This window comes from Lipotes vexillifer, unplaced genomic scaffold (assembly GCF_000442215.2).
Source record: "Lipotes vexillifer unplaced genomic scaffold, Lipotes_vexillifer_v1.1 scaffold356, whole genome shotgun sequence".
Lineage (NCBI taxonomy): Eukaryota > Metazoa > Chordata > Mammalia > Artiodactyla > Lipotidae > Lipotes > Lipotes vexillifer.
The window spans coordinates 4,262,407-4,273,748 of record NW_006797342.1 but is presented as its reverse complement, the minus strand read 5'-3'; the positions used below and the strand labels follow the sequence as shown (position 1 = coordinate 4,273,748).

Below are 11,342 nucleotides of genomic sequence, written 5' to 3'. Positions count from 1 at the left end.
TTCCCTACATAGTACAACATTCTAAATTATGAGAAATGCTTTAAGTATTTAATCAGACTTCTATACCTGTTATAGTGAAAGATGATTTCATCCACTTCCCATGGCAGTTTCAATTTCATGGACAGAATTTCTAATCTGGGGGGCTCAGGAGATCTCCACAATCACCATATGGATAATGTCATCTGTATTAACACCAGGCTCGGCTTGTTTACTTTAAAATCCCAGGGCCAGTCTCCTTGCATCGATCCGTGTCACCAGCAGCATATCACGCGAATCATTTGCTGACCTCAGCTGCTCGGGTTTGCCTGGAGCAGGCCTTCTGCTGCCGTAAATATCGTTCTTAGAAGTTTGAGATCTGCTCAGCTGTCTGCTCTGGCCTGGCCGAGGGCTGAGTCCTCCCCATGTGCCCCGTTGGGGCCGGGGCCCCTCCCCGCCCGGCTTCCCCGGCACCGGTGAGCAGCTTTCACAGTCTGCTCCTCCCTTTCCTTTGGTTTGGCGACAGCGTCTTCTACGTTACAGGTATTTTAGGCACACACGGGATGCACCGCGTCTTTTCACAGCCTGCCCCCCCTGATTCTGGCTGCAGCTGGTGGAGGTGCTCGGGTGACCCTCAGAGATGGAAAGGGCAGCGCGAGGAACCCTGGTTTCCTCCGTGAACCGAGATGAACTGGCCCAGTTCTTACCAGTAAATTAAGGTTTGGGTGAATCCAGTGCTGGGCTGGCGGCTGCTCCTTGGATTGCGCATCAGCGTCTGTGCCCTGGGAGGTTTCGCTTACTTTGCACAAAATCCTAGCAAAGCCACTCCACTTCCCTGCAGCTGGACGTGAGCCTCCCGTGTGAGCTGAGAGTTACATGTGGCCTCAGCCCCGTATCACGAACGGTCTGGAAGCCCGGAGATTGCCGGTTCTGGATTATGTGGGATCCGGCAGCGTATTGTCTCTTCTGTGGGGCCCGTTCAGAAGGTGTTTGCAGAAAGCAGGTGCTTTGCAGGAAATGCTTGTCTGTCTGTCTGTCTGTCTGTCTATCACTCTCTCTGTCTCTCTGCCCAGGGCCTCCTTCCTTACCTGATTTCTAATTCCTCTGAGACAGAGTTGCATCTCTGATATGGAGAAAGGGCGGCGTTACCCTGTAGTAAAGAAACACCTGTGAAAGAAGCCAGTCACAAAAGACCACGTATTGTATGATTTCATTTATATGAACTATATCTAGAACAGGCAAATCTATAGAAACAGGAAGTAAGTTAGTGGCGGCCTACGGCTGAGAGGGTGGAAAAGGACGGAGGGTGACAGCTAAAGGGCACAAGATTTCTTTGGGGGATGATGAAAATCTTCTAAAATTGACTGTGGTGATAGTTGCACAACTGTGAACATACTAAAAAACATTGAATTGCACAATTAAAAAAAAAAGAAAGAAAGAAAAAAGAAACACCTGCCCTCTCGTCTTTTCCTATGACTGACATCTCTTTCTCCCAATAAAGACGTTTCCTGGCAGGTGCATCTTTCATTAACTCGCATTCCTAACAGTTTCTGCAGGAGATACTTTCCACCCCCCCCCCATCTCTTCTCAGAGTCATCAGCAGCAACATCTTTTGATAATTATTGTTTTGTCGACATCAAAAATAGAGGGAGGCCTTTTTTATGTATTTGCCTCATGCTGTTACTTGTAAAGGAAAAGCAAGACCCCAGGGGAGTCTGGAAGTGATGTCCAGGATGCAGACCCGTGAGACTGAATGAGCCCCGCGTTCATTTACGGATCACACTGGAGTTAGGGTAGCCAGATGCTAATGTAAATTTTTCACATCCATTCAACGTTGCCTGCTAACAGATTAGAGTCTCAGATCACTGAAATATGAAAACTTTCTTATCCTGAAGAAAGCCTGTAGTTTCACAATGTGATTTTTAGGTGTAAATATAAAATCGTACACCCCATCAGTATAGCACGTCGCAGCCTCTGAAGCCCTAGAACGCAGCAGAATTTAAGAAGCCCACAGACGCACACACAGGTGCGGACCCCTCGGTGCCTGTGGCTGTGGTTCCAGCCGGGTGGGGATGCCACTGCCGCCCCAGACGGAGCCCCACGGGGGGCACAGTAGCGAGCACTGGGGGTTCCTGAGCCGGAGACATCTAGAGTTGCCCCAAGGAGATTTTCAAGTAGAGTTAGTTACCCTTGTTTCTAGCGCAGGGACGACATCTGTCTGGCAGGATGGAGTTTGGAGGCATCAGTACGTAGATGGTCCTTAATGCTGCGAGGCCAGATGAGCCTCCATGTCATCTCACTGGATTCTGCGTGGTCACAAGTTGCAGAAGCCATCTGCTTCTGAATCTGCATAATTTCTGTTTTCCAGGATAATCAATGCTAGTAATTCCCAGGAAGAAGTGAAAGGATGAAGGCAGTAGTATTTATAAATATTCGCTCCAGAAATTAGATTGAGTTGACTTGATTTATTTGCGTACTCCCTGATGTCTTCATATAATTTTTAAATTTCCTTTACTAAATATCACCTATAAACAACAGTACAAAGTAAACGGCTACTTGAGAGGTGTTGTGAGATTGCAAGATGACTTATGGAGAATTTCTCTCTATTCGTAAATGCTACAAACCAACTTGTTTATTTTCCGCTGTCCTGGGAGCTTTTTAATGTGGCTCCCATTGAATCTAGCATCACGCCGAACATGAAGATGCTCCTTGGGTACTGGTTGGATAGTCTGTAAAGTGAATATTAAGTATTTAAATAAACATCTAATATATCTATTAATATAAATGTTTACTAATAAGCATTAAAGCTCTGTGGCTGAGCTATGTGATTTGGAAAGATCATCAAATCCTCTAAAGAGAATACTCAAGTTGACCCTTGAGCAATGCAGGATTTAGGGGCTCTGACGCTCCACACAGTGGAAAATTCAGTATAACTTATAATCCACCCTCCTTATATGCAGTTCCTCTGTATCCACGGTTCTGCATCCACAGATTCAACCAACCTCAGATCACATAGTGTTTACTACATGCATCTACTGTTGAAAAAAATCCACGTAAAAGTAGACCCACGCAGTTCAAACCCGTGCTGTTCAAAGGTCAACTGTATAGAGGAAAAATCAACCCTTTAGATTCTGGGGGCAGGTGAGGGCAGTAAAGCCAACAAATCTCAAAACAGTTTTTGTGATGGAAACCCTCAAATAACAACGAGCAAATTCCACAAGAAGCAAAGACAGACTACATTAGAATCTTTCCAGCCTTTGCAGCTTAAAGGAAGAGGTGGGGTGAGGGATCGTGCATGAGGCCCCGATCCAGGTGCCCGCAGAGGCGGAGGCTTCAGCCCGTGCACTTGGTATCCCTAGTTCTGCACGGCGAGTTCTCACGTGTGGAAGTTTCCCTGCCGGAGACAGTGTGATGTGGACACTCCATCTCCCAGACTTTTGGAAAGATTTCCAAGAGTTCATTCATATCATTTAAGGTAAAAATGGTAGCGGTTCCATTTCTATTTTAATTAAATAAAGAAAACAAGTATGTAAATATTTTCCTATTTAAGTCAAATGTATTGAGAACGTTTTGAGTACACAGTGTTAGTACATACAGGAGTTAGGTAGAGATCAGAAAGGTATGGACCACAAAAATTTCCAAAGTCAGCATGAAGGCAGGATTCTCATGGCTCCTTTTGGTGTGTGTGTGTGTGTTTGTGTGTAGATGTGTGTGTGTGTGTGTGTGTGTGTGATGCCATAGTATATAGTTTAGCACATACCCATTTCCAAAGGTAACCACATGACAATAATTCACCTTGTAATTTGCTTTGAGATGAAAAGGCTGTGTATTAAACACAGCATGTAGAGACATGAAACAGCCTGGGTAATTTGTTTTCAAAGATTTTATTTTTAGAGCAGTTGTAGGATTACAGTAAAAGAGAGGGGAAGGCACGGAGATTCCCCTCTACTCCCAGGCCCTACACATCCCCATCATTGACATGCCCGCAGGTGGTACATGTTTTACCAAGGATGAACCTGCGTGGACACCTCTTATCATCCAGGTCCACGGTTTCCATCACAACTCTCTCTTGATGTCGCACATTCTATGGGTTTGGACAAATGTGCAATGACGTGTGCCCACCATTGTGGTTTAGAGAGTAGTTGCACTGCCCTAAACATCCCTTCGATCCACCTATTTGTACCTCCCTAACCTACTGACACTGACAACCACTCATCTTTTTACTGTCTGCCGAGTTTTGCCTTTTCCAGAATGTCAGATGGAGTCATACAGAATGTAGCCTTTTCAGATTGACTTCCTTCACTTAATAATATGCATTTAAGTTTCCACCACGTCTTTTCATGACTTGAGAGCTCATTTCTTTTTAGCTCTGAAAAAATATTCCCTTGTCTGATGAACCGTAGTTTATTTATCCATTCACCTACTGAAGGACATCTTGGTTGCTTCCAGGTTTGGGCAAGTATGACTAAAGCTGCTATAAACATCCATGTTCAGGATTTTGTTTGGACATAAATCTTCATCACCTTTGTGTAAATACCAAGGAGTGTGATTGCTGGATCATATGGTAAGAATGTGTTTAGTTTTGTGAGAAACTGTCTTCCGAAGTGGCTGCACCATGCGGCATCCCCACCAGCCGTGACCGAGAGTTCCTGTCGCTCCACATCCCCGCCAGCATTTGGTGCTGTCGGTGTTGGATTTTAGTCATCTTAATAGGTGTGTGGTGGTCTCTCAGCGTTGTTTTAATTTTCATTTCCCTGACAACGTATGACATGGAGCACATTTTCACGTGATTATTGACCATCTCCCTGTCTCCTTTGGTGAGGGCATCTCCCTGCCTCCTTTGGTGAGGGATCTGTGAAGGTCTTCGGTCCATTTTTACTCAGGTTGTTTTCTTAGTGCTGAGTTTTAAGAGTACTTTGTATATTTTGGTTAACAGTCCTTTATCAGATGTGTCTTTTGAGATATTTTTCCTCCCAGTCTATGCCTTGTTTTATTCTCTTAACTTTGTCTTTTGCAGAGCGTAAGTTTTTAATTTTAATGAAGTCCAGCTTATCTATTATTTCACTGAGTGGTGCCTTTGGTGTTGTATCTAAAAAGGCATCACCACACCCAAGGTCATCTGGGTTTTCTCCTGTGTTATCTTCCAGGAGTTATTTTATAGTTTTGTATTTTACAGTTAAGTCTATGATCAATTTTGAGTGACTTTTGGTCAAGGGTGTATGATGTATGCCTAGGTTCACTTTTGTATTTGCATATCCAGTTGTCCCAGCACCATATGTTGGAAAGACTGTCTTTGCTGCCTTGTTTTGCCTTTGTTCCTTTGGCAAAGGTCAGATGAGTCTATTCATCTGTTTCTGGGCTCTCCGTTCTGTTCCATGGATCTGTTTGTCTTTTCTTTCACCAATACCGCACTGTCTTTATAGTAAATCTTATAGTTATAGGTGGTCTCTGGCCTCTGACTTTGCGCTTCTTCAAATGCGTTGCCTCTTTGGGGTCTTTTGCCTCCATATAACCTTTAGAATCAGCTTGTCAATATCCACAAAATAACTTCTTAGGAATTTGATTGGGATTGTGTTGCATCTGTAAATCAAGTTGGGAAGAACTGACATCTTGGCAATGTTGAGTTTTCCTGTCCATGAACATAGAGTATCCCTCCATTTGTTTGACTTTGTTTGATCCTTTCTTTGATTTTGTTAATCAAAGAAGTTTTGCGGTTTTCCTCATATACATCTCGTATGTTTTTGTTAAACTTGTAACTAAGTATTTCATTTTGGGGATGTTAATATAGAAGGTAATATGTTTTTAATTTCAAATTCTGATTGTTCATTGTTCGCATACAAGAATGTGATTGACTTTTGTATGTAAACCTTATATTCTGCAACCTTGCTATGATTGCTTATTATTTCCAGGAGGTTTTTGGTTTGTTTCATTTGGTCAACTCCTTCAGGCTTTCTACAGAGAACATCTGCAATCAAAGACAGTTTTACGTCTTCCTTCCCAATCTGTACACCTTTTACATGTGGTTCTTGCCATATAGCACAGCAAGGACTTCCCGTTAGATGGTGAAAAGGGGGCATCCTTGCTCGTTCCTGGTCTTAGTGGGGAAGCTTCGAGTTCCATTCTCATGGTTGGAGGTTGTGAGTATTTGCCTCACATTGTCTGACGCTCTGCTGTTAGGTGCACACATGTTAAGTATTGTTGTGTCTCCTTTGAGAATTGACCGTTCATCTTTATGTAATACACTTTTTATCCCTGATAACATTCCTTACTGTAAAGTGTGCTCTGTAGGAAAGTAATAGTCCTCTACTTTCCTCTGATTAGTGTTAACATGGAATATTTTCTCCATCCACTTGCTGTCAATACATATGTGCTTGGGGGCCACGGCTGGCCCTGTGTCCTCCCCTCTGTTACGCACCCAACAAGAGTTGTTGATTTTTCCACCCACTCCGCTTCATGCTGACGGTTACTTAGGAGTGGTGATGCGCAAGCTCCTTACACGCAGAACCAGCAATACTGTAACTTTTTAAATAGAAAAAAAAAAAAAAAATCAAAATTACCGCTACACAATGGCATTCTGCTGATTTAAATCATTTTCCTATACTATCCAAAATAACAAAAGCATATTTGAAAATGGGAGCTGAAAGATTTTACAAGACAATGGAAATATTTACTCTGCAAAATGTTAGGGAAAAGAGCCGGGGTAGGAAAAGTTGTAAGTGATGATTGGAAGCTTTGGGCTGTAAACGGAATCCGCTTCCTGGCTGTGGAACCACAGGCACTAATTCACCCTCTATATTCAGCAGTTTCCTCAGTTTAAGGATGGGGGTGGTAAATGCTAGCTGAATACCTCACAGGATGAAACGGAGCACTGAGGGACTTAGTTTATGTATTCATAAGTGTGTCTGAAACTCCAGCGCATTTGAATTTAACAGAAGAAATTTTACTCTTAACGTTCAGCAACTTCTCATTGTAAACGCAATACACAAAATATGGCGAGTGAATTTACACCTAAATATTTGCACATGTTTTTGTCTGACCTTGGATTTTTGTATCCTCGCGCTGGAGGCAAATTGCCCAAATCGGAAACAACCGTATGTTAAGTTTTTAATACATATGTTTACTGATCTCCTTTATGCTGACATGAAATGTGAGGTCGTGGCTGTGAGGCGGACTGTTAATTAGTCACAGCATCTTCCCTCCGACCCGCCCGGGGAGTGGGGATGGTGGGCTCTGTGTACACAGAGGTTTGGGCCACACGGGAGGGGCTCGAAGTCCTTAAGCCTCTCTGAGCTCAGGTAACATAAAGAGCTCTCTCGGGAGGGTGTGGGAGGCGGGCCTCTGGTCCATTTCTCTTTGGAATGAGAACAAATAGGTGACTCCAGGGGGGTGAATCTACAAGTGTCCCGGCTGATTTGCTCTCAGACCCCCCAGCCTGGGCCCCTCACTCCACCGCGGGCCAGCGGTCTTTGCCGAGAAAGCCCGACCACACTTATGGAGCCTTGTGGCCAACACGTTGTGTCAGAGTATCTAAATGAACTTTTAAAAGGCCCAGAGATACTGTGGCAAATAAATCAGGAAAAATTAAAGAGAAAGTCCTGTCTTCAAGCATGGTTTCTGAGCTCCTTCAAGATGAGGGAAAGGGAGGTGTTGAAGGCAACTAGGAAAAAGAAGGGAGAAGGGCTGCAAGACAGGAAAGGAGCAGTGTGGGGCGGGGGGAGGCGGTGGGTCTTCTGGGGCCGTTCCCTACGAGGAGTAAACAGCCGGCGTGGGGAGTGGTGGCCCCAGGCCTCCCCTGTGTGCTGATGCATGCTGGGAAAGCTGCACCACACCAGGACTCTCGGGCCTTTCGCGCGCCCAGCTCTTCTTCCTTAGCCTGAATTGGTATTTCTGATTTGCGAGTTGGAATCTGAGAAATAATGTTTCAGCTACTCATGTTTTCAGACACCATTAAAATGTGTTAAATAACACTTATAGAGCCAGTTTGATAGCATCTTATAGCATTAGCATATGAATTATATAGCAGTTACCTGTGAATATGCAAGAAATACTAGAAGTAATTATAAGGACGTCAGTTAGGGAAGTATATTCTATCATTTAAAAAATATTTACCTGGAAAAAAGTAATTTCAGTGAAGATTTGTAGACTGAAGGCATATTAGACAATTACGTATCTAATATAGAATACTTCTGTGTCAGTTCTGGGGCCACACCAGTGTTCCATAATAAAATTAAAATACGCCAAGATACTACATCTGAGGATCTACACTCTCCGCTCTATTTCAAATCAGATAAAATAGAAAATTGTCAAAGCAGAAGGCAATGAAGAGAAAGACCTGCTTTTGAAAATTAATTAATAAACGTTGAGTTTTAGGTTTACAGGAAAGTGAGTGGCAGGTAGAGAGTTCAGGCCCCCCCATCCTCCCTGTTCTCACCATCCTGCCTTAGTGGGTGTGTGTGTGTCACAGCTGATGACCAGTACATCGTAGTGACTGATGGCCACATGGTCCCCACACAGCTTCCAAAGGCTCTTGGGGTGGAAGCGTTTCGCTTCAAGTCCACGGAGGAAGCGGTCCGTCCCAGAAGTCCGAGCATCTTCTCAGTGTCAGCTGTGTCTCTGACTGTGGCACATTCTCCTTGAAACAGTCACCGTGGCCCAGAGGGTGAGACGCACGGACCGACTCACCTCCGAGGGCACCTCCACCCTGGGCTGAGCAGTCACCCACCAGGAGCACGGGAGCCGGGCGTGGAGAGGGGGTCTTCCAGGGGGCAAAGGAAAGTGACCATCAGCAATGAAAACTAAATGGAAGGGGACAGCTCAAACCACAGATGGCCATGCAGACACACAGATAGTAGCTGCTTAACAGAAGTTAGAAGCTTAGAAGAATGGGTGAGGAGTCTCTAAATTTAACCTAAAATCGGTCCTTAAATTAATGTAAAAGACAACCAAAATGAATTCCTAAACTTATGCCCAATTGTGTGTAATAGATAAGTTCCGCCGTTACTGGGTTCTTGTATCAATAATGTATCTAAACATCTTCATGCTTCTCGCCAACAGCGGGGACATGCAATTACTCAGCAAAACTTGCTATGGAATATAGTTTAGTTTTTCAACTGTCCTGCTCCTGGTTTAGAATTTAATGAAGGTAAAGACACATTGACTAGCTCCATTGTTGTAAATGTTTAAATTCTCATACTAAAAATAGCATGTGTCTTTGCATGTATACTTTACATGTTTTTCCAGTTTTATCAAGGTACGATTGACAAAAATGGAATATATTTAAAGTGTACAGTGTGATGATTTGACATCCATGTACACTGTTAAGTGGTTCCCACAATCAAGTTAGTTAACACCTCCATCACCTCACACAGTTCCCCTTATTTTGGGTGGGAACACGTAGGATTTATGTGTCTGTTTTATATTGCTTGCAGGTGAGCACATTAGACTGGGTCCGAGCGGAAAAAACCTATAACCTCTGTGAGGTACTATTTAAAGTTCACAAGGTAAGTTTCCTTTGCACATTAGATGCTTTCATATTAACAAGATGATCTTTGGGCTTAAAGAGTGAGAGAAATATTTGTTTCCCACTGTCTGCTGAAATAGTAAAATAACATGAACATCTAGCTGCATCCCACAATCATTCATCAGACTTCCACAAAAGAGTATCATAGAGGAACTTTTAAGCCCTTATTCTTTTTTTTATGTAGGTGCCTTATTATTTCATTCTGGCCTTTTTATATTTTCAACTTGTTTATACGGCTTTCCAGACATCTGAGATGTTCATCTGGTATTGGGATGTCTTCACAGGACCATCATATTTTATATGTGTGCTTCATTAATAAACTATCGAGCCTCTTCTGTTTTTATCCAGCATATCTTTTCAGAAAAATTGAAAAAAAATTTTAATCAATAAACATGCTATGAAGTAACTGAAATCATGCAATTAGCCAGGAGGATGGCTACAGCAAAAGTATCAAACTCAATGCAGGGTAAATAATAATCATAATAAATGCATAGCATTCAACATTTTAAAAGGAGATTGAATTCTGTGTATTGTTGGGAGTCTTTAAACAGGGATCTTACAAAATCTCCCCTTTTCTCAGGTGCCTTTAATCGTTGATGTTGGTCATTTGGCACGTATGAATGTTAAATTATCTGTAATATTTACTTCAGTTTTAAAAAATTGAAATAAATGTATGATTATTGTAAGAACTAGCACTTTAGTATAGAATTTTTTTAATGATTTGTTTTCATAATCACCATTTCAAAGTATAGTCATTAATATTTAGTCCAGAAACCAAATTTTGTAGTTGTGGTGGTGTTTTTCTATGACACTTTCTCCTCTCCCAAAATTCCTTTTTCCAGTTCTTGAAATTATGTGTCTGTATTTCACACTCACCATGAAAGGGATGAGAAAATTGAATCAATCAGACTTGATTGCAATCGTGACTTAAATCATAAACAGCCTCCACATAGTGAATCATAAAAACACTGCTCAGCAGTGAGGCGCCTCCTGCATAAATATTCCCTCTCAAAGTAAGAATATTCCGTTTGCATTTTTCAGTGGAGCCAAATTTACTCATATGTTTGGCAAAGGATCTCGATAATAATACCTTATCTTTGCTGAGTGAGCCTCCTGGAGCCCTGCTAAGTAAGTGCTCCATTTACATCCTGAGTTAATCCTGTCCCCAGCTGAGGACTTCAACCTTGTCATCTCCATCTGACAGGCGAGACCCAGAAGCACAGAGAGGGAGGAAGTACCAGAAGCCTCACTGGAGGCAGGTGGGGTCCAGGTTCCCTTGGCCTGAAGCTCAGCTAAATCCGATTCTATTTTTTTTATATGTACACTATTCTTTTTTCCCTCTGCAAATGGAAGCATACGCACTATTCCACACATCACTTTTTGCTCTACAGTTTTTCTTGTGGATCTTTCTTCAGTATACACAGAGATGATCCCACTTTAAAACCACTACCTAGTGTTCAATTCCATGAATGTATCATATGTTATTTTACCAAGCCCTTATCAAGGGATATTTAATTTGTTCCCATTTTTTTGCAATTACAAACAATGTAATAAATCATTCCACACGTGTGCAAGTGTATCACCAGGAAAAATTTAGAGAGGTGGAATTTCTAGGTCAAAGGATGTGGACTGTTGACATTTTGATAACCAACAAGGACCTGCCGTACGGCACAGGGAACTCTGCTCAATACTCTGTAACAACCTAAATGGGAAAAGAATTTGAAAAAGGAGAGATACGTGTATACGTATAATGGAATCTCTGTGCTGTACACCTGAAACTAACACAGCATTGTTAATCAGCTATACTCCAATATAAAATTTAAAAATTTTTAAATGAAAAAGAAAA

The 11,342-nt window shown here is 42.4% G+C and overlaps 1 protein-coding gene across 1 annotated transcript in view; it reads left to right on the top strand.

Moving 5' to 3' along the window:
* Window positions 1–11,342, top strand: part of SNTG2 (syntrophin gamma 2) — a 152,739-nt gene that overhangs the window by 113,647 nt on the left and 27,750 nt on the right. The window contains exon 14 of the mRNA XM_007469259.1: window positions 9,405–9,476. Within this exon, the coding sequence (XP_007469321.1) occupies window positions 9,405–9,476 (72 nt within the window). The remainder of the gene's footprint in view (window positions 1–9,404; window positions 9,477–11,342) is intronic.